The sequence below is a fragment of the Megascapheus bottae genome, chromosome 15 (genome assembly GCF_031878675.1).
Source record: "Megascapheus bottae isolate mThoBot1 chromosome 15, mThoBot2.hap1, whole genome shotgun sequence".
Classification (NCBI taxonomy): domain Eukaryota; kingdom Metazoa; phylum Chordata; class Mammalia; order Rodentia; family Geomyidae; genus Megascapheus; species Megascapheus bottae.
This window is the reverse complement of record NC_143523.1, coordinates 21,266,530-21,287,905: the sequence shown is the minus strand read 5'-3', so window position 1 is coordinate 21,287,905 and position 21,376 is coordinate 21,266,530. Positions and strand designations below refer to the sequence as shown.

Here is a 21,376-nt window from a genome sequence, read left to right as displayed (position 1 = left end):
TTAAAAACATTTATGGAATTTAAGTACCACAAGGAACAGAGATCAAATTTCTTATGTTATCAAAAATTAAAATTGATTAGTAATTCTCCCCTGTAATCCTAACTACTCAGGAGGGTGAGATCTGAGAATTGTGGTTCAGTCAGTTTGGGCAGGAAAACTCCATGACACTCTTTTCTTTTTTTTTTTTTTTTTTGTCAGTCCTGTGCTTGAGTTCAGGTCCTCAGCACTGTCCTTGGACTTTCCTCAAGGCTGGTGTTCTAGCCTGAGCCACCGCACTACTTCTGGCTTTTTCTATGTATGTGGTACCGAGGAATCGAACCTGAGTCTTCGTGAATGCTAGGCAGGCACTCTACCACTAGGCCAAACTCCTGGCCTTCCATGAGACTCTTAACTCCAATTAACAACCAGAAAACCAGAAATGGTGCTGTGCTCATCAAAATGATAGAGCACTGTCTTGAGCAGTAGTCTTGAGACAGCACCCAGATCTTGCGATCAAACTCCACAATTGTGGGTGGAGAGGGGGAAGAAGGAGGAGGAGGAGGAACAGGAAGAAAGAAGCAGCAGTGGCAGCAGCAACTCAGGGACAGCACCTAGGCCCCAGGACTAGCACATATACACATATACACACAGGAAAAAAACCCTGATAAGTGTTCTCCAAAGTAAATCCAAATCAGCCTACTTCTTTTAAAGCATGACCTTTTTTATTTTATTTTTTAAGGACTTTTTCAGTGGATTCTATTCTATTCTGGCCTTTAATAAAAAAAAAAAAGCAAAAGTAAAATTTCCCTTAAAAGACACTTACATACATATTTTAAACAGTCTGGCTTTAAGATAAAAATACTTTATCAATTTTTTAAGATAGCTTTCATGAACTTGAGTTCTCAGTCTATTTTAGTCCTTCCTGTGCCAACTACTAACGATAACCCTTAGGCATGTGACCCAGCACTCTGTATTTTACATCTTCCTCCTTTTAGTGCTTATACAACAATCTGAGTGTTAATAGCTATCCATGTATACTAGGTAGTATATTTTTTACTTTTCTTCTCTAGATATCGGTAAGATAACATGAGTAGCTTAGCCAATTTTATCTCTATTTGGACCTGAAAAGCTGGAGATATAGTTCAGGCCAGGTATGAGGCCCTGGGTTCAAATTCCAGCATGAAGAAGAAAGAATGGAGGAGGAGGAGGAGGAGAAAGAGGAGGAGGAGGAGGAGGAGGAGGAGGAGGAGGAGGAGGAGGAGGAGGAGGAAAGGGAGGAGAAGAAGAAGGAGGAGAAGAAAGAAGGAGGAGGAGGAGGAGGAAAAAGAGGAAGAGGAGGAAGAGGAGGAGGAGGAGGAAGAGAAGGAGGAGAAGGAGAAGAAGGAGAAGGAGAAGGAGGAGAAGGCAGCCTTCATGTAGAGTAAATAATATCAAAAGTAAGAAAAAATTTCTGGGGCAAACCAAATTAGTAAACTGGTCAAAGCTATTAACTACCCATGCCATTAGAACTATTTCACAACTAGATGGACACAAAGCAGAGACAAGCAATATTCATTACTTACCACTCACCAATGTGAAGCAGAATGTAAATAGACGCGACCAGATAGGTTTTTCTTTTGTTGTTGTTTTTGGAGTGTGTGTGGGAGGAGGATCATGGGGTTTGAACTCCACCTGGCTCTGTCCCTGAACTCCGCCTGGCACTGTCCCTGAACTCTTCAGTTCAAGGCTACTTGCCTTCCCCTTGGCCAGGGTGGTATCCCTGGGCTCTTCAGCTCAAGGCTACTGCCCTACCCCAGAGCCAAGCTCCACTTCCCTTTTCTAGAGGTTAACTGGAGATAAAGAGTGTCAGGTCCTTTTTGTGCCAGGCTGGCTTTGAACCTTGATCCTCAGATCTCAGCCTCCAGAGTAGCTAGGATTATAGGCATGAGCCATCGTGCCCAGCTAGATAGGGTTTTTAATGTAATGAATCTGTATGAAATTCAAGAGGAGAGCTGGAATGTAATTCAACAGTAAAGCACTAGCTGGCCTAGTATGTCTAAGACCCTAGGTTAAATCCCTAGCACTCCCACCCCTCAAAAAAATGTTTAAGGGACAAAAAGGAGATTAACATAACCAACCTGAGCTAATACTGTGATGAAGTTGCGATTTAAATGAACAGCTTCATAAAGTGCCAGAAGAATGGCCTCATTGGTTCTAAAGAAAAAGAGAAGAAATTGGAATGGCTCTTAGAGAAAAGGATTTAAAATTATAACCATAAAAATTAGATTTTGCCAAGTACCAGTGGCTCACTCCTGTAATACTACCTACTCATAGGCTGAGATCTGAGGATCATAGTTCCCAGCCACCCAGGCAAGAAAGTCAGTGAGACTCTCATCTCCAATTAAACTACTCAGAAAAAGCCAGAAGTGGTGTCCTGGCTCAAATGGTAAAGTGCTGCTAGCCTTGAGCAGAAGAAGCTCAGGGACAGAGTCTCAGGTCCAGAGTTCAAGCCCCAGGGGACGCGCGCACACACACACACACACACACACACACACACACTCACACACACACACACCACACATATTTCATCAGCATATTCCTTTGACATTTTTTGTTGTTGCTTCTGGAGATTTTTCCAAAACAAAATTTATTTAAAAAATACTAAAACTGGACCAGGAGTGTGGCCTAGTGGTAGAGTGCTCACCTAGCATACATCCTGGGTTGATTCCTCAGTACCACATTCACAAAAAAAAGCTGGAAGTGGTGCTATGGTTCAAGTGGCAGAGCACTAGCCTTAAGCAAAAAATGTCTAAAGACAGTGCCCAGGCTCTGAGTTCAAGCCCCAGGACTGGCAAAAATATAATAATAATAATAATAATAATAATAATAATAATAATAAAATAAAGTACTGAAAGTAACAGGACATTATATTTGTAGTCTACATTTCAAATCATTTCCTCTCTGATCTTTCATTTTAACAATAAACCTGCTAATAAGATATGACATACATAAGACATATATATTTATATATATATGTATCTTCTTACAAATAGACACTTGCTATAATAATGTGTACTCTCCCCATAATTTTTGTTTATCTTCTACTTTTGAGTTTGTATGTTCTCTTTACTTCTCCTTTCAGCATATGCAAAAGCATACAGGTTAGGAATCTGATTCATTATAACCAATTCTTTTTTTTTTTTTTGACAGTCATAGTACTTGAACTCTAGACCTGGACATTGTCTCTCAGCTCTTCAACTCAAGGATACCCCCTTACCACAGTGCCACTTAAAGTGATTTTTTTTTTGTCGGTCATGGGGCTTGAACTCTGGGCCTGGGCATTGTCCCTGAGCTCTTCAACCCCTTTACCCCTTGAGCCATAGTGTCACTCTTTATGACCAATTCTTAACCTTTTTTAATTACTCTCTCTCTCTTCTCACTTTTCCATCGCCATCTAGTCAAAACTTTAACTAGCTCGAATATCCAGCCATCTTTCAATTCATTTGAAATGGCTGGGAATAATTCTTAGCTTCGAGGGTCCATCTATACATGAGACTAAAGTAGATTTCTAAGGGTCCAGTGTTATTTAAAACCAAAGAAACAATTTTTTGTGCCAGTTCTGGGACTTAAACTCAGGGCTTGAGCATTATCCTTGGACTTGTCTCAAGGCTAGAGGTTTGCCACTTGAACCACAGCACCACTTCTGACTTTTTCTATATATGTGGGTCTGAGGAATCAAACCTGGGTCTTCCTGGATGCTAGGCACATACTCTACCACTAGGCCAAACTCCTGGACCTAACAATTTAAAAATCACACAAAAAAAGTTTTAATTTGTAGAAGATTAGCAAGAGGTAACATTTTCCATTCTCATATGCAAGAGAAAAGCCCACACTAAAGTCCAAGTCAACTCCACAAAAATCCCAGTTACTTACTGTACTGAGATTTTCTCATGGGCATCTGCTATGAACATGCTGCCCACCTGTGGGAAAAAAAGGGAATTACAGGCTTTATGTAGGAGGATGTAAGAGCCTAATGAGCCTAAGGGGTGAAAGACCAAACTCCTTCTAATAAAAAAAAACCCTGAAACTCTGGACCATGAGCCACATCCCCCAAACCAGAGCACTTTGAAGATCTTTAAAAGCTTGCAAGTAATAAGTGATATAATGAGAGCCCTAACAAATGATCTTGTCTTGTGTGTGCCAGTCCTGGGGCTTGAACTCAGGGCCTGGGCATTCAGCCCAGGCTCAGCCTCTTTCTGTCCAAGGCTAGTGTAAGCCGCAGTGTCACTTCTAGCTTTTTCTGTTTATGTAATGCTGAGGAATCAAACTCAAGGCTTCATGCTCCCAGCCTTCCTTTTAACATGTAAGTTGTTACTATGACTGCAAATCAGAAACTAACCCTAAGAATTTCAAAAAGGGGCCAGAGTATGGCCTAAGGGTAGAGTGCTTGCCTAACATGCACAAAACTCCGTGTTTGATTCCTTGGTACCACTTACATAGAAAAAAGCCAGAAGTGGCACTGTGGCTCAAATAGTAGAGCATTTGCCCTCAGCAATGAAAGCTCAAAGACAGTGTCCAGGCCCTGAGTTCAAGCGCCAGGATTGGAGAAGAAAAAAAAAAAAAGAATATCACAGAGTAGGCTGACATCAACTATCTTCAGAAGAATATTTGGATATAGGACCAAAACTACATGAAAGACTATTCTTTACCTTTCAGATAAGATAGGCAAATAAATAACTGCCATAGCTACATTTGTTTGTTTGTTTGTTTGTTTGTTTGCCAGTCTTGGGGCTTGAAGTTAAGGCCTGGGCACTGTCCTTGGACACTTTTTGCTCAAGGCTAGCACTCTGCCACTTGAGCCACAGTGCCACTTCTGGATTTTTCTATGTATGTGGTACCAAGGAATCAAACCCAGGGCTTCTTGCATGCTAGGCAAGCATGTTACCACTAGGCCATACTCACAGCCCTAAGCCATCTTTTATGTATTATCTCACAGGTCCTGAGAAAGATGCCCACCACGCTTAAAACAACTTTTTTTTTTTTTTTTTTTTTTTTTGGCCAGTTGTGGGCTTGAGCTCAGGGCCTGAGCACTGTCCTTGGATTTTCTCAAGGCTAGAGCTCTACCACTCGAGCCTCAGCACCACTTCTGGCTTTTTTCTATGTATGTGGTACCAAGGAATCGAACCCGGGTCTTCATGCATGCTAGGCAAGCACTTTAACCACTAGGCCAAACTCCCAGCTCCTTAAACAACTTTTTATCCTGTTTACTGATACCCAAAACTACCCAGCTGGAGCTTCATTTGTTCAATACAAAACATTTCCTCATCGACTAAAAGTTGTTCACTAGGAGCAACATAATTGTTCTAATTCATATGCTCAAATAGCAACGCAAAACTCACACTTCTCTACCTCTGAGAGACTTCACTCATTCATATCTCAGAGTTTAAGATTTTATATGGTTCTTTTTCTTCATTTTCTTTCTGTTTTTGTTGTTGTTGTTGTTTTGTTTTTGTTGGTCGTGGAACTTGAACAGGGCCCTGCACCTGAGCATCTATGCTCAAAGCTAGCATTTTATCACTTTGAACCACAGCTCCACTTTTGGTTTTCTGGTAGTTAACTGGAGATAAACATCTCATGGACTTTCCTGCCTGGGTTGGCTTTGAACCACAATCCTTAGATCTCAGCACCTGAGTAGCTAGGATTATAGGAATGAACCATCAGTATGTGGCTATGTGGTTCTTTTCTAAGAATAAACTCTGAGAAGGAAGAAGAAAAGAATGCAAAGTTGCATGGTATATCCACTTTGTAAGACAGTGATAGCTGTTTATTTATTTATTTATTTTTGCCAGTCCTGGGCCTTGAAATTAGGGCCTGGACACTGTCCTTGGACACTTTTTGCTCAAGGCTAGCATTCTGCCACTTGAACCACAGCACCACTTCCAGCTTTTTCTGTGTATGTGGTACCAAGGAATCGAATCTAGGGCTTTGTGCATGCTAGGCAATCATTCTACCACCAGGCTATACTCCCGGCCCCATGGGGCAGCTATTTCTTACAATAAACTCAGGAACTATCTTGTTCTCATGCTGATTACTTGGAGAGTAATACACAAAAATGATCAAGGTTTTTGAATCTACCTGGATTCTAAAACTATGCTAGATTTAACTCAAAAATTAATCTTGAAGCCGGTAATCCTAGCTACTCAGGAGGCTGAGATCTAAGGATCGAGGTTCAAAAGCCAGCCCTGAGGCCGGGAGTTTGGCCTACTGATAGTGTGCTTGCCTACCATACATGAAGACCCAGATTTGATTCCTTGGTACCACATACATAGAAAAAAGCTGGAAGTGGTGCTGAGGCTCAAGTGGTAGTGCTCAGGACCTGAGCTCAAGCCCAGGACTGGCAGAAAAAAAAAAAAAAAACCAGCCATGGTACAAAAGGACTAGAGACTCTTCTCCCCAATTAACCTCTAGAAAACGGGAGGTGGGGTTTGGCTCAAGGGCAGGGCAGTATCCATGAGCTGAAGAGCTCAGGGAGAGTGCCCAGGCCTAGTTCAAGCCCTATGACCCACCAAAAAATAATAATAATCTTGACTAGGATCATGACCTAGTGGTAGAGTGCTTGCCTAGCATGCATGAAGTCCTGAGTTTGATTCCTTGTACCACACACACAGAAAAAACTAGAAATGGTGCTGTGGCTCAAGTGACAGAGCATTAGCCTTGAGGAAGCTCAAGGACAGTGCCCAGGCCATGAGTTCAAGCCCTAGGACTGGAAAAAAAAATTAAGTCTCAGGCTAGGAATGTGGCTTACTGGTAAAGTGTTTACCTAGAATGCATGAAGCCCTAGATTAAATTCCTTAGCACCACATAAATAGAAATAGCCAGAAGTGGCACTGTGGCTCAAGTGGTAGAGAGCAAAGTAGCAAGGTAGCTAGCCTTGAGCTGAAGAGCTCAGAGACAGTACCTAGGCCGAGTTGAAGCCCCATGCATGACCCACAAAAATAAATAAGTAGGGGCTGGGAGTTTGGCCTAGTGGTAGAATGCTTGCCTAGCATGCACGAAGACCGAGGTTCGATTCCTCAGTACCATATACATAGAAAAAAGCCGGAAGTGGTGCTGAGGCTCAAGTGGTAGAGTGCTAGCCTTGAGAAAGTCCAAGGACAGTGCTCAGGCACTGAGCCCAAGCCCAGGAATGGCAAATAAATAATATTATATACATACACACACATACACACACACACACACACACACACACACACACACACACACACACACACACACACACACACATATATGTCACCAAACCTGGAGTCACATACTTATAATCCCAGTACTCAGGAGGCCTCAGAAACAGAGTAAGTTTGAGTTTAAGGCTAGCTTGTCTTCCAGCCCCCTAAAAATTTTAGTCCTACATTATCTGACCCATGTTGTCAAAGTTAAGAAACCTTTTTTTGGAGTCTTACAAATTTGACCAATATCTTTTCTAATCCTCATATGTCTCATCTCAGACTCTAAGCCTTAACATAAATGGCTTAAATCTACTATATAACCATCCAACCCCTGGACCAAATACTGGGGAATCACATGGCCACTGAACACTACAAAATAGCACTTGGACATAAATCCTCTGATTTTGAATTCCACAAATCAGGGGCAGTCTCCAAATAGTTGCCAACTTTCTTGAGATGGAGATCTTGCTGTCAGGCTGGTCTCAAAACTGTGGGCTATATATAGATCTTCCTGCCTTAGCCAATTAAGTAGTTGGGACTGTAAGTACTTGCCATCACACCTAACCCAGGATGAGTCTTTAAGAAGCTAAAGTCTGACTTAATATGTCTTTCTTTTCTTTTTTCTTTTCTTTCTCTCCCTCTTTATCTCTTTCTTTCTTTAAAAAAGGGTCTCACTATGCAACCCAGGTTGGCCTCAACCTCACAGTTCTCCTGCCTGAGTCAACACAATACTGGGTTTATAAAAAGGTGACACCAGCCCTAACTATACGTCTTCCATACAAATTAACTAAGAAAAAATCTCAGTCTCCAAGAAATCAAAACTCCTTTGCCACTATTTTACCTAGCTTTAGAACTTGGTAGAAAATATGATTCCAAATGAAACCTTGTTCTAAGAAGCCTCTGTTCCCTCATCATGCCACTAACCTACTGAACTCAGATTTGCCTACTCCAAAGAACTCCTGTATTTTTCAGCAGGAGAAATAAAAACAAATGACACTTACCATATTTGTTAAAGCAGAGAAAAAACCACTCTGGTGTTCCTCTTCTTTGTCTTTATACTGCCTAAACAAAAATTAAACTAAATTCAATTTCTGGATTATTTATCAAGAATGTCTTTGATTCTGAGATTCTATATAATCAGGGCAAGCTACTTCTAAAATCCTCTGACTCCAGAAAACTAAAGCATCATAACAATCCAGCCATTGCTATTCTGTCCGCAAGCTAAGAGATACCTATCTGAGACTTAGAAAGGAAGCTGCAAAAATGTAAAACTAACATATGGCTGACACAGTTATTCCCCAAACAGACTATTACTTGAAAATTGTGATAACCAATTTACTTCAAGGCTGTACAGTGAAAATCTTGTTTGTGTCTGAAGGAAGAAGAGGGAAATTAGAAAGCTAAAACATTTGTGATGGGACATATTTGAAGTCCTAACACCCAACTGTGTGTAAAGAAAGTCTGCAAAGCAACAAGAAAGACTATCTGGCCTTTAGCAGGATTATAGAGGTTTCCAGTTTCTATTCATGGAATACCAAATCTTACCAAATTTACAGCAAGAAACTCAGGTATCAATGAACACACACACACACACACACACACACACACACACACCACTAAACAAGGACTCTGGAAAGTTGAGTTTAATCAATAATGTGAAATAAACATTTGCTCTAGAGTATAGCTTAGTGACAGTTCATGCTTAGCATGCGTAAGACCCTAAGTTCAATCCCTAGGACCACAGAAAAAGGGTGAGTGAATAGGCATGAAGGAAAAAGGGGAGGGGTGGCAGGAGAACACAGGGACAAGGAGAGGAAAAAGGAAACATATGTCAAAGTTCAATATGCTTTTCATTTTTTTAATTATTTACTTTTTTTTTTTTTTTTTTGCCAGTCCTGGGGCTTAAACTCAGGGCTTGAAAACTGTCCTTGGACTTTCTCAAGGCTAGAGCTCTACTTAAGCCACAGCACCATTTCTGGCTTTTTTTATGTATGTGGTACTGAGGAACTGAACCCAGGTCTTCAGACATGCTAAGTAAGCACTCTACCACTAGGCCAAACTCCAAGCCTTCATTTATTTTTTAAGAGTAAAAGAAAAATAAAAGTAGTGCTCCACAAGCTTCTTTATATAGAAAATTCTATTTACTAATTTTATACTATTTTTTTCTGGAATTAGAAATCCCTGCTAATATCAACAGGCTGAGCTAAAGCAAATATATCTGTATTCAGCTATACATCTGAATATTCATTTGGAGAGGTCTCTCTGTCTTCACTCATATAGTGTAACAAACCAGTTCCCTACTTGACCCAATTCAATGAAAATCAGACTTCTCTTTTCATGAATAGTAGACTTACCTGTTGTATTCAGACAAAGCTTGAGCAATCACAAGCCCCATTCCCTGGAAGAGAAAAGACAGCAAACCTCAAATAAGCAAGCTGCCTTTGGGAATTAATGGCAATGTTATAACTCTGCCAGAGAATGTTAAACCACTATAGTTTATACCCAACAATTTCTGCAAGGACACAGTTCTGAGAAACACTGTCAAAAGTAGAAAAAAAAAATTTTCTTTGGAAAGGTTTTGTCTTGTTTTGTTTGCCAGCATGGAGCTTGAACTCAGGGCCTGGAAACTGTCCCTGAACTGTTTTGCTCAAGGCTAGTGCTCTACCATAGCCACAGCTCTACTTTTGACTTTCTGGTGGTTAACAGGAAATAAGTCTCACTGGCTTTGAACTGTGATCTTCAAATTTCAGCCTCCTGAGTAAGTAGGATTAGAGGCATGAAAAGATTTTCTTATCCAATTATCTAATGAATGCTCCCAAATATGATTTAAAATAGAATAACAAGAGGTGCAACACCAGCCCAGATTACTGACAATATTAATGGGATCCCTTTTACTTCCAAAAAGACTAAGCCAGAATATTAAAAAAAAAAATCCTTCATGTATTTATAAAACAAACATCATAAAAAGTAATGAGGCCCAGGAGTTTGGCTTATTGGTAGAGTGCTTGCCTAGCATACATAAAGCCCGTGGTTCAATTCCCTGGTACCACATACATGGAAAAAATCAGAAGTGGTGCTATGGCTCAAGTAGTAGAGCATTAGTCTTAAGAAAGCTGAAGGACAGTGCTCAGGCCTTGCATTCAAGCCCTGGGACTAGCAAAACAATAACCACAACAATAATAATATACTAGCTGTTGATGCCTTGGGTCTCAAGGCCAGAGCCGCAGCACCATTTCTGGCTTTTGTCTATGTATATGGTACTAAGGAATCAAACTGGTGTTGGTACATGCTAGGCAAGCACTCTACCAGTAAGCCAAACTCCCAGCCCCTAATGTTTTGTTTTGGTTTTATTTTTTGTTTTTGTTTTTTGTCAGTCATGGGGCTTGAAATCTGGGACTGGGCATTGTCCCTGGGCTCTTCAATTCAAGGCTACCACCCTACCCCTGGAGCCACAGCACCACTTCCAGTTTTCTGGTGGTTAATTAGAGATAAGAGTCTCCTGAACTTTAGTGCCTCTATCCTCAGATCTGAGCCCAGGAGTAGCTAGGATTACAGGTGTGAGCCACCACGCCCGGAGATGTCTAATGTTTATAATCCTAGTTATTCAGGGAGACTAAAACCTCGAAGATCAGTCCAGGCATCAGTGGCTGTTGCCTATAATCCCAGCTACTTCGGAGACAGATCTGAGACTATCGGTTCAAAGCCAATCCCAGTACAAAAGTCCGTGAGACTTTTGTACTTAGCCTTGAGCTGAACAGCTCAGGTACAGCACCCAAGCCCAGAGCTAAAGCCCCATGACTGGCAGAGAGAGAGAGAGAGAGAGAGAGAGAGAGAGAGAGAGAGAGAGAGAGAGAGAGAGAGAGAGAGAGAGAGAGAGAGAGAGAGAGAGAGAGAGAGACAGAGAGAGACAGAGAGAGACAGAGAGACAGAGACAGAGAGAGACAGAGAGAGACAGAGAGACAGAGAGACAGAGATGGGGGGAGGGAGGGAGGGAGGGAGGGAGGGAGGGAGGGAGGGAGGGAGGGAGGAGAGAGAGAGAGAAATTGAGACTCTACCTCTAATTAATGAGCTTTGCTCATGATAGGTACTTTACCACTCCAAAAGGAAATCAGCAAAAATGAGGACAGTCTCATGGTCATCTCCTTCACTGGTGTGTGTGTCTGTGTGTGTGTGTGTGTGATGGGCTTGAACTCTTCAGCTCAAGGCTACCACCCTGCCCCTTGAGCCATAATGCCACTTCCAGTTTTCTAGTGGTTACTTGGAGATAAGAGTCTCAGGACTCTTATCTATAAATACCATTGAACCAGTTTCACAAGAAGAAATTTTTCATGATAGTCAAATTATGGAAACATCCCAAATGCCCTAAAATAGATGAATGTACCTCCCCCCCCAAAAAATGTACAGGGACAAGGAGTTTGGTCTAGTGGTAGAGTGCTTACCATGCACGAAGACCTGGGTTTGATTTCTCATAGAAAAAGCCAAAAGTGGAGCTGTGGCTCAAGTGGTACAAGTGGTAGAGCTCTAGCCTTGAGAAAGACCAAGGACAGTACTCAGGGCTTGAGTTCAAGCCTCAGGACTGGCAGAAAAGAAAAGGATGTGGTTTATACATACAATGGAATTTACTCATCTATTAGAATGAATAATATCATTTGCAGGGAAATGAATGAACCTAGAAAAAAAAAGTTGTGTTTAGTGAAATAAGCCAGGCTCAGAAACAAATGATGGATGTTTCCTCTCATATTTGGAAGCTACATCTAAAATACAAATATAGGCTGGGAATATGGCTTAGTAGTGGAATGCTTGCCTAGCATGCATGAAGCCCTGAGTGTGATTCCTCAGTACCACATAAACAGAAAAAGTGGGAAATGGCACTGTGGCTCAAATGATAGAGGGAGGGGCTAGCTTTGAGCAAAAGAAGCTCAGGGATAGTGCCCAGACCCTGAATTCAAGTTCCAGGACCGACAAAAAAAAAATAATAATAACTAAAGCAAAGATGGCTGAGAGTATGACTCATGTATAATGCTTGCCTACCAATTCCCTCTCTGTAGAGGGATGAAATAAACACATTGGCTCTCTGGCTTTTGGTTGGCTGCCTTGCAATACTAGGGATTAAAACAAGACTACTGAGCTATATTCCTAACTTTTCTTTCTTTTTTTTAAATCAGTCATGGGGTTTGAACTCTGGGCATGGGCACTGTCTCTGAGCTCTTTAGCTCAAGGCTATCACCTTACCCCTTGAGCCCCAGCACCACTTCCAGTTTTCTGGTGGCTAATTGGAGATAAGAATCTGACAGACTTTAGTGCCCGGGCTGGCTCTGAACTGTGATCCTCAGATCTCAACTTCCAGAGTAGCTAGGATTACAGCATGAGCCACCATGCCTGGCCTCCCCAGCCATTTTTATGGTAAGTTGTACATATTGGCCTCAAATTTGCAATCTTCTTGTCTCAGTCTTCTAAGCAGCTGGGACTATAGGCACCAATGAACTGGCTTTTCTGTTCTTAGTATACACTGCAGAAAATAAGGCCACTGTAAACCAGGCATTGGTAGTTCATATCAGTTATCCTAGCTACTCAGGAAATTGAGATCCAGAAGGATCAAAGACCAAAACCAGCCAAGACAGAAAAGTTCATTATATTCTATCTCCAGGATAATCAACAAAAAGCAGAGCTGGGTCATGGATCAACTGATGAGTTCTAACCTAGAAAGCAGGAAGTCCTCAAGTCAAACCTCAGTACCACCAAAAATAAAAAAATAAAAATAACTGGAAGTGGTGCTATGGCTCAAGAGGTAGATTACTAACCTTGACAAAAAGGAACCCAGGGATAGCACCGAGGCCCAGAGTTCAAGCCCCACAACTGGAAATTTAAAAAAAAAAAACAGACCACTGTATGCAAGTTAGACAATAAGAATTCATATACTCACATTTAGTGTAGCCTCATCATCCACAATAGACAGCTTCACAATATAAGGATTCACAGACTGTTGAATAATAGTAAAGTTACGTCAAGGTGAGTATGACTACATAAGATAACCTATTACCTAATTCAGAAAATATTAACACTTTCTTCTATATGACCCTCTTCTACAGTTAACGCTCCCAATATCCAGCCCCAATATACCTGGCCTGCTGACTAATCCATTTCCAGTAAATCTCTCGGCACATACGACCATTTGTCAGGTGGACATGCACATGCGCAAACACACACAAATGTTAGTTCTATTCTACTTGTATTTTTTCCTAAGCTGAATCAGCTCAGACATTTATCCACCCATCTTCCCCTCTTACTGCCTTCTAAAAAGTAAAAGGCTGGCTGGGAGGTTGGCCTACTGGTAGAGTGCTTGCCTACCATGCACGAAGACCCAGGTTTGATTCCTCGGTACCACATACATAGAAAAAAGCTGGAAGTGATGCTGAGGCTCAAGTGGTAGAGCTCTAGCCTTGAGAAAGTCCAAGGACAGTGCTCAGGCCCTGAGCCCAAGCCCAGGACTGGCAATAAATAAATAAATTAATTAATTAATTAATTTTTTAAAAAAAGTAAAAGGCTAAAGGTGTGGCTCAAGTGGTACAATACCTGCTTTGCAAACAAGAGGCCCTAAGTTCAAACCCAAGTATTGCTGAATAAATAATGTATGAATGAGTAAACAAATGAATGAATAAAATTTTAAAAAGTGAACACTGCACAAAATACATTTTGCCCTACTCCACTGAGTCCATAGGGATAGGAATCTTTTGGGAGGTATAAAAGCTTCTTTGCCATAAGGCACAAATTTATAAGTTGCCAACTTACATCCTTATCCCAAAGGTTTCCTAACCATTTCACAAACTATATGCAAGGTCTGATTTACCCACCCGTAAAACAAAGCTAACTTGGGGGTAGAAAGTGGCAGCTGGTTAACAGCCAGAGAGGCCATTTATGAAGATCTGATACCCAAATAACACCACAGGGGGAATTGAAAAAAAGATGTAATTACCCAGGCAACAATCTGGTCAGGACACTGGGATTTAATGATTATCCCATCATTTTAGCACTGGAAGAGTTCTTGAGTTTTCCCAGACCCAGTCTTAGCTGAGTAGCATATGGAAATGTACATACACTTAAACTCTTATTAAACAACTGGACCATTTCCTGAAGTAGACCAAGAACCAGTGACCTGCTCACCTTGAAAACATCCTACACATAGGATGAAAATAAACAACTCATATAGATCAGGAACCAATTCCAGAGTCAAGTAACAATAATTCTCAGACTGGCAGTTTTTACAACTACCAAGAAAACTCATTACTAAGAAACATGAAAACCCAAATGAAAGGCTAACCCCCCACATAGACCTCATTTAATCAAGTTTCTGAGGGCATCTTCCACATGTCAACTGGGAATAGAAAAAGTGTGCTACTTTCTTAACACCCCAAATGTTTGTGAGGTTTTACACAATACAATGCAGTGAAGTAGAAACCACTCTACTTTTTTCTTGATCTCACACAGAAGGCTTTCAATATGTCTTCTTACAACCAACAATCAAATCATGCTGATGCTAGCTAGACTTCCAGCAAAACCTAATGTATGTGGATCTTTGGAAAAGAAAATCAGCAGTTGGCTGACCAAGAGATGATGCCAGTAACATTAGAAACAGTAAACCATTGTGTTTGGCATAATTTTTGCAAATGTTCACCAGACTTTCACAAAAATAGACTATTAAATAAGAGTAAGGATCATCTGGGGAGTTTGCCTAGCATACACAAAGACCTATATTCAATTTCTCAGTACCTCATTGATCCAGATGATTCTGACATCATTAGGAGCATGCCAGAACAAACTGGAGAGAAGTAAACAGTGCATAATTTCTCTTTAATAAAAACTTGTCGGCTGGGAGTTTGGCCTAGTGGTTAAAGTGCTTGCCTAGCATGCATGAAGACCCGGGTTCGATTCCTCGGTACCACATACACAGAAAAAAGCCGGAAGTGGTGCTGAGGCTCAAGTGGTAGAGCTCTAGCCTTGAGAAAGTCCAAGGACAGTGCTCAGGCCCTGAGCTCAAGCCCAGGACTGGCAAAAAAAAAAAAAAAAAAAAAAAAAAAAAAAAAAAAAAAAAAAAAAAAAAAAAAAAAAACTTGTCAAAGCTGGTTTTTAAAAAAAAAAAAGTGATAGAGTGCTAGCCTTGAGCAAAACAAATGCTCAGGGACAGCACCTATATCCCAAGTTCAAGCACCACAACCAAAAAAAAAAAAAGTGAAGAATTATAAATTTATTACATGACTATTTTCTATCACTTCTCTTCCTTATTTGCCTTCTTTATCCTTCCTTCCTTCCTTTCTCTTCCTTCCTTTCCTGCTTCTTTCCTTTCTTTCTTTCTCTTTCTCTCTCTTTTTTTTTTTTTTTGGTGCCAGTCCTGGGGCTCAAACTTAGGGCCCAGGTGCTGTCCTTAGGCTTTTGTGCTCAAGGCTGGCATTCTATCACTTGAGCCACAGCTCCACTTCCAACTTTTTTTTTGATTAATTGCATAGGGGTCACACAGACTTTCCTGCCCAAGCGGCTTTGCCCTGTGATCCTCAGATCTCAGCTTCCTAAGTAGCTAGGATTACAGACATGAGTCACCAGTACCTAGCTTGCCTTTCCAGGTATCTTGCCTTTCTGATAAATGATGCTTCTGCACTTTTGTAGAAAGTATTTAAACTTACTCTAAGATTGATTGTGGTCAGAGATAGAATGTTCTCCCCAGAACATCCTATTTCTTTACTAAAATTTCCTTAGCTTTTGATTTTCTATGTTCATCTGGAATTCTTCATGCTCCTGTCAAAAATCTTCCCATTCCATCATCACCAGACTTCCTTAATAAGTTTCTGGTGAGTGACTTATATCAAAAGCTGCATAGCCCAGATAAATTATGCCCACCAGTTCACCCTTGTCTACCATATTAATTTTCCTGGTCCTTCTGACAAAACAGAGACACATACCTTATTCTAGATATATGATTTTCAGCAGCTTGTTGCCCATGTCCCATTTTTCAGGCTGACACTTCAGAAAGCCAACTTTAGAAAGCTAAGGTAAGATTCAGTTTACATTTAGAGAAGCCAAGCCTTTGCTTTGAATGACCCTTATCCACCAGAATGTTCTGAAAAATATTCATTACTGATGACGGTGCATTCCTGTCAAATATAACTCAACTCTCTTTAACTGTCCTCAGCAGTTTTCCTCAGCTATTTTTCTTGGTGTTATAATAAGGCCCCAGAGGCTTTTACACATATCAGAGATCATAACAGCTACCATGTCAGCCCCTTCATATTACCAGTAAAACAGAAGTTGGTGATAAATTACATATATATTAGTAAGACAATGAATGTAATCAGCTCCTGGGATTTATAACACATTAAACACCATTCAGCATATTCTAGTCCTTCTTTAAGTATTTCTTTCTCACAGCCTTTCCTTCTCCAAATCTCTCCTTATAAGAATAAGCTCCAAAACAGCAACTTGTGTCATGCCAGTAATCTTAGCTATTCAGGAGTCTAAAATCTGAAGTATCAAGTTCAAAGTCAGTCTGGGCAGAAAACTCGAGATTCTATCTCATCTCAAGCAAAAAGTAAGCTGGAGGTATGACCCAAGTGGTAGAAACACCAGCAAAGCAAGCAAGCAGAATGAGCAAGAGACCTAGAGTTCAAATACCAGTACCAACAAAAAGAAAAAGGAAACAAGCTCCGGATTTTGTTATTCATCCCTTTCAACTTCCCAAAATAATGTCTATCCAGGAAATTATATCAAAATCACTAGGAGCCAGAAAATTCTAACTAGTATTTCTTTTTGTGTGTGTATACTTGAACTCAGGGCCTGAGCACTTTCTCTGAGTTTCAGTGTACCACCTGAACCACAGTACTACCTCCAGCTTTTGTGCTGGTTAACTGGAGATTAAGAATTTCACAAAGTTTCCTGCTCGTGCTAGCTTTGAACTGCAGTCCCCAGATCTCAATATCCTGAATAGCTACATTTGTATTAGCAGTGTTACTTATTAAGTAAAGAAAGTCAGAATGCTTTTAATGCAGCACCTGAATCTGATTCAGAAAAGTAATCCCACATACTTCTTGAAAGCAATCCCTAATCTTCCTTGATCAGCCCCCTTCCTTTTCTGTGTACTCTGCTTTGGACAGAATCCAAGTACACATACCAACCCATGTATAAATGTCTGGGTTTTGGCCAGACACAGGTGGCTTTTGTCTATAATCCTAACTACTCAGGAGGCTGAGATATGAAGATCACAGTTCAAAAGCAGCCAGGGCAGAAAAATCACCGTGAGACTCTGATCTTCAATTAACCACTCAAAACTTGGAATGGCAAATGGCTCAAGTGGTAAAAAGTACAAAGACTACAAAGAGTCTCAAGGACAGCACCCAGGCCCTGAGCTTAAGCCCCACAACCAACATCAACAAAAACAAAAACAAAAAACTCTTGGTTCTGTTCTTCATTTCAAAACTCTAAAGCCAGACGGAATATCAGTGACTCAGTCTTTAATCCTAGCTATTAGGTGACTGAGATCTGAGATAGCAGTTTGAAACCAGTCAGGGAAAGATAAATCCATGGACTCCTATCTTCAGTTAGTCAGCAAGAAGCCAGAACTCGAAGCATAATTTAAGTGGTAGAGTATCCGTTCATAAGCCTAGAAAGAGCCTAGCAAGAACACAAGGCCCTGAGTTCAAGTCCCAATACTAACACACACATACATACACATAAAATCTACAACCACAAGCTAAGCTTGAATACAATGCTAGGTACTGGTGGGATCACCTGTAATCCTAGCTACTCAGGAAGCTCAGACCTGAAGTTCACCGTTCCAAACCAGCCCAGACAGAAAAATCCATGAGACTCTTTATCTATAATAAACTACCAAAAGAAGTAGAGCTGTGGCTCATGTGGTAGAGTAGCAACCTTGAACAAAAATGCTAAGAGGCAGTGCCCAGTCCCTGAGTTCAAGATACACATACACACACACACACACACACACACACACACACACACACACACGCAATCTACAGCGAGGGGTGGTGGTGAAACGTATTTGTAAACTCGGCACATGGAAGGATGAGGCAGGAAAATCACAAATTTGAGGCCAACTTGGTCTACATTAAAAAAAAAAAAGCACCAGTATCTCACACCTGCAATCCTAGCTGTTCAGAAAGCTAAGATATGAAAGACTAGGAGACTCCATCTCCAATTGATTAACAGAAAGCCAGACTCAAGTGATAGAGCATGGGTCAACTGACAGCTCAGCAAGCTGAGCACGAGGCACTGATGCCTCCTACATGTAATCCTAGCTACGCAGAAGGCTGAAATCTGAGGATCATGGTTCAAAGCCAGGCTGGACAGAAAAGTCTATGAGACTCCTAATTCCAATTAACGGCCTAAAAAGTGGAAATAGAGCTGTGGCTCAAGTAGTAGAGCACCAGTCTTGAGCAAAAAAGGTATGGGAGGGGGCCCAGAGCTTGGCCTAGTTGTAGAGTGCTTGTCTGGCATGCACGAAGTACCACATACATAGAAAAAAAACTGGAAGTGGTGCTGTGACTCAAGTGGTAGAGATCTAGCCTTGGGAGAGCCCAAGGGCAGTACTCAGGCCCTGAGTTCAAAACTCAGGACAGGCAAAAAAAAAACCTATGGGAGAATACTCTGGTCCTGAGTTTAAGTCCTAATGCCATCAAGAGAAGAGAAAAAGAAAGTAAGATGTTCAAGGTCCTGCGCGCGCACGTGCGCGCACACACACACATACACAAAGTGAAAACAAACAAAACTATTAATACAAACCCTGATTAATTCAGAGGCAAACAGAATTCCAGAATCAGAATTCTGGAATTCCAATTCCAGAATTTTCATTAAAATCATAAAGTTCTCAAACCAACAGTAATACTTATGAGAGCAAACTACATTAAGGAAATCTGCTGTATAAAAATCCAACCTTGGGCCAGGAGTTTGGCCTAGTCGTAGAGTGCTTGCCTAGCATGCACGAAGGCCCGGGTTCAATTCCTCAGTACCATATACATAGAAAAAAGCTGGAAGTGGTGCTGAGGCTCAAGTGGTAGAGCTGTGGCCTTGAGAAAGTCCAAGGGCAGTGCTTAGGCCCTGAGCTCAAGTCCAGTACTGGGGAAAAAAAGAAAAAACAAAACAAAAAAAACCTGGAAGCTGGGTACAGTGACTCACACCTCTAATTCTAGCTAGACAGGAGGCTGAGATCTGAGGATCACGGTTCAGAGCCAGCCTGGGCACTAAAGTCTGTGAGACTCTCATCTCCAGTAAACTACCAGAAAACCAGAAGTGGCACTGTAGGGCAGTAGCTTTGAGCTGAAGAGGTCAGAGAGAGCGCCCAGGCCCAGAGTTCAAGCCCCACAACTAAACCAAACAAACAGGAGTCCAGCACTGGTGGCTCACACCCGTAATCCTACCTTCTCAAGAGGCTGAGATCTGAGGATCACAGTTCAGAGCCATCCCATGCACAAAAGCCCAGGGGACTTATCTCCAATTAACCACCAAAAAATTAGAAATGGCATAGTGACTCAAATGGTAGAGGACTAGATTTGAGCTAAAGATCTTAGGGACAGTGCCCAGACCCAGAGTTAAAGCCCCATGACCAAGACAGACAAGACAGACAGATAGACACACACACACACACACACACACACACACAATTGTTAGGACTGGGAATGTGGCTTAGTGGTAGAGTGCTTGCCTAGCATGCATGAAGCCCTGGATTTGATTCCTCAACACATAAATAGGAAAAGCTGGAAGTAGTACTGTGGCTCAAGTTGTAGAGTGCTAGCCTTAAGCAAAGGAAGCTCAAGGACAATGTCCAGGCCCTGAGTTCAAGCCACAGGACTGGCCAAAAAAAAAGAAAAACCTGGAAGCCAATCCAGGCAAGAAAAATTCATGAGACTCTTATCTCCAATAAATATACATAGATGTCTATAATCCCAAGAAGGAAGGCAGAAGTAGAAGACTCACACCATCTGAGGCTAAAAAAAATGCAAACTCCTATTTGAAAAATAAACTAAGGCAAAAAAGGCCGAAGGCAAGGCTCAAGTGGCAAACTGATTGCCTAATAAGTATAAGACCCTGAGTTCAAACTCCAGTACTGTCATAAACAGCTCCAAGCTTCCTTCCTATAAAATTCTGATTCACTGTTATACGTATATCTATATAGAGATAGATATAGTAAATCCCAAGCACTTTTTATTGTAAAGTTAGGTAATCCCAACTAACTTGGTTTGAAAACAATAATAACACATTAATAATACATTAATAATCATTTTACTAGAAATTATATTTAAAGGATTTCTTTAAACAACTCTGCCCCATGTATTTAATGTTGGATTTTATGAATTTTGTACACCAAAGTTAATCATTATACCATTTGCCAAGAACATATCTTCAATATTAAACAAAATTCTTAAAGAGTGCTATATGCAAGAAGATTATAGAGGGCCAGGAGTTTGGCCTAGTGGTTAAAATGCTTGCCTAGCATGCACGAAGACTCGGTTCAATTCCTTGGTACCACATACATAGAAAAAAGCCGGAAGTGGTGCTGAGGCTCAAGAGCTAGAGCTCTAGCCTTGAGAAAATCCAAGGACAGTGCTCAGGCCCTGAGCTCAAGCCCAAGACTGGCCAAAAAAAAAAAAAAAGAAGATTATAGAAAAATAATAATTACCCACTTAAGGGACCAACTTACCTCATACTTTCTATAGTTTACCAGCAAAGCCAAGAGAACAACAGCATCATATCCATGCTCCCTACGACTTGGGGGATGGGAAAGTATCTGTAATAAGAACCACAAAGATTTAGTTTCTAAATTCTAACTCCTAGTTCCTGATAAATACATAAAGAAAAAAAATTGAGAAGATAGTATACCAGAAAGAGAAAGGTCATAAGGAAATTGACTGACCTGTAAAATTGCTTCAAATATGCTGTTGATCATTACATACTCCAGGATGGTGTTCTGGCTAATGTTGTCTGTCACCTGAATGTAATTAAAGGCCTTTTAGGGTCCATACTGAGACTGTCATTATCACATATGTATCTCTTATGTAAACATTTAAGAGTAAAATATAAATATTAAAATAAGGGTTGAGACTGTAAACCCATCGATCAGTTTAAAGCCAGCCTTATTTCCAATAAAAACTACCAAAAAGGGGCCAGGAGTGTAGCCTAGTGATAGAGTGCTTGCC

The 21,376-nt window shown here is 40.9% G+C and overlaps 1 protein-coding gene across 4 annotated transcripts in view; it reads right to left on the bottom strand.

Moving 5' to 3' along the window:
- Armh3 (armadillo like helical domain containing 3) overlaps positions 1-21,376 on the bottom strand; it is a 179,015-nt gene that overhangs the window by 131,454 nt on the left and 26,185 nt on the right. For all 4 annotated transcript variants that reach the window (XM_090346028.1, XM_090346029.1, XM_090346030.1 and 1 more), the window contains 7 exons: positions 21,094-21,168; positions 20,881-20,967; positions 13,105-13,161; positions 9,536-9,579; positions 8,183-8,243; positions 3,892-3,938; positions 2,097-2,172 (listed from right to left, as the gene is read on the bottom strand). In XM_090346028.1, coding sequence (XP_090202154.1) covers positions 2,097-2,172; positions 3,892-3,938; positions 8,183-8,243; positions 9,536-9,579; positions 13,105-13,161; positions 20,881-20,967; positions 21,094-21,168 — 447 coding nt within the window. The remainder of the gene's footprint in view (positions 1-2,096; positions 2,173-3,891; positions 3,939-8,182; positions 8,244-9,535; positions 9,580-13,104; positions 13,162-20,880; positions 20,968-21,093; positions 21,169-21,376) is intronic.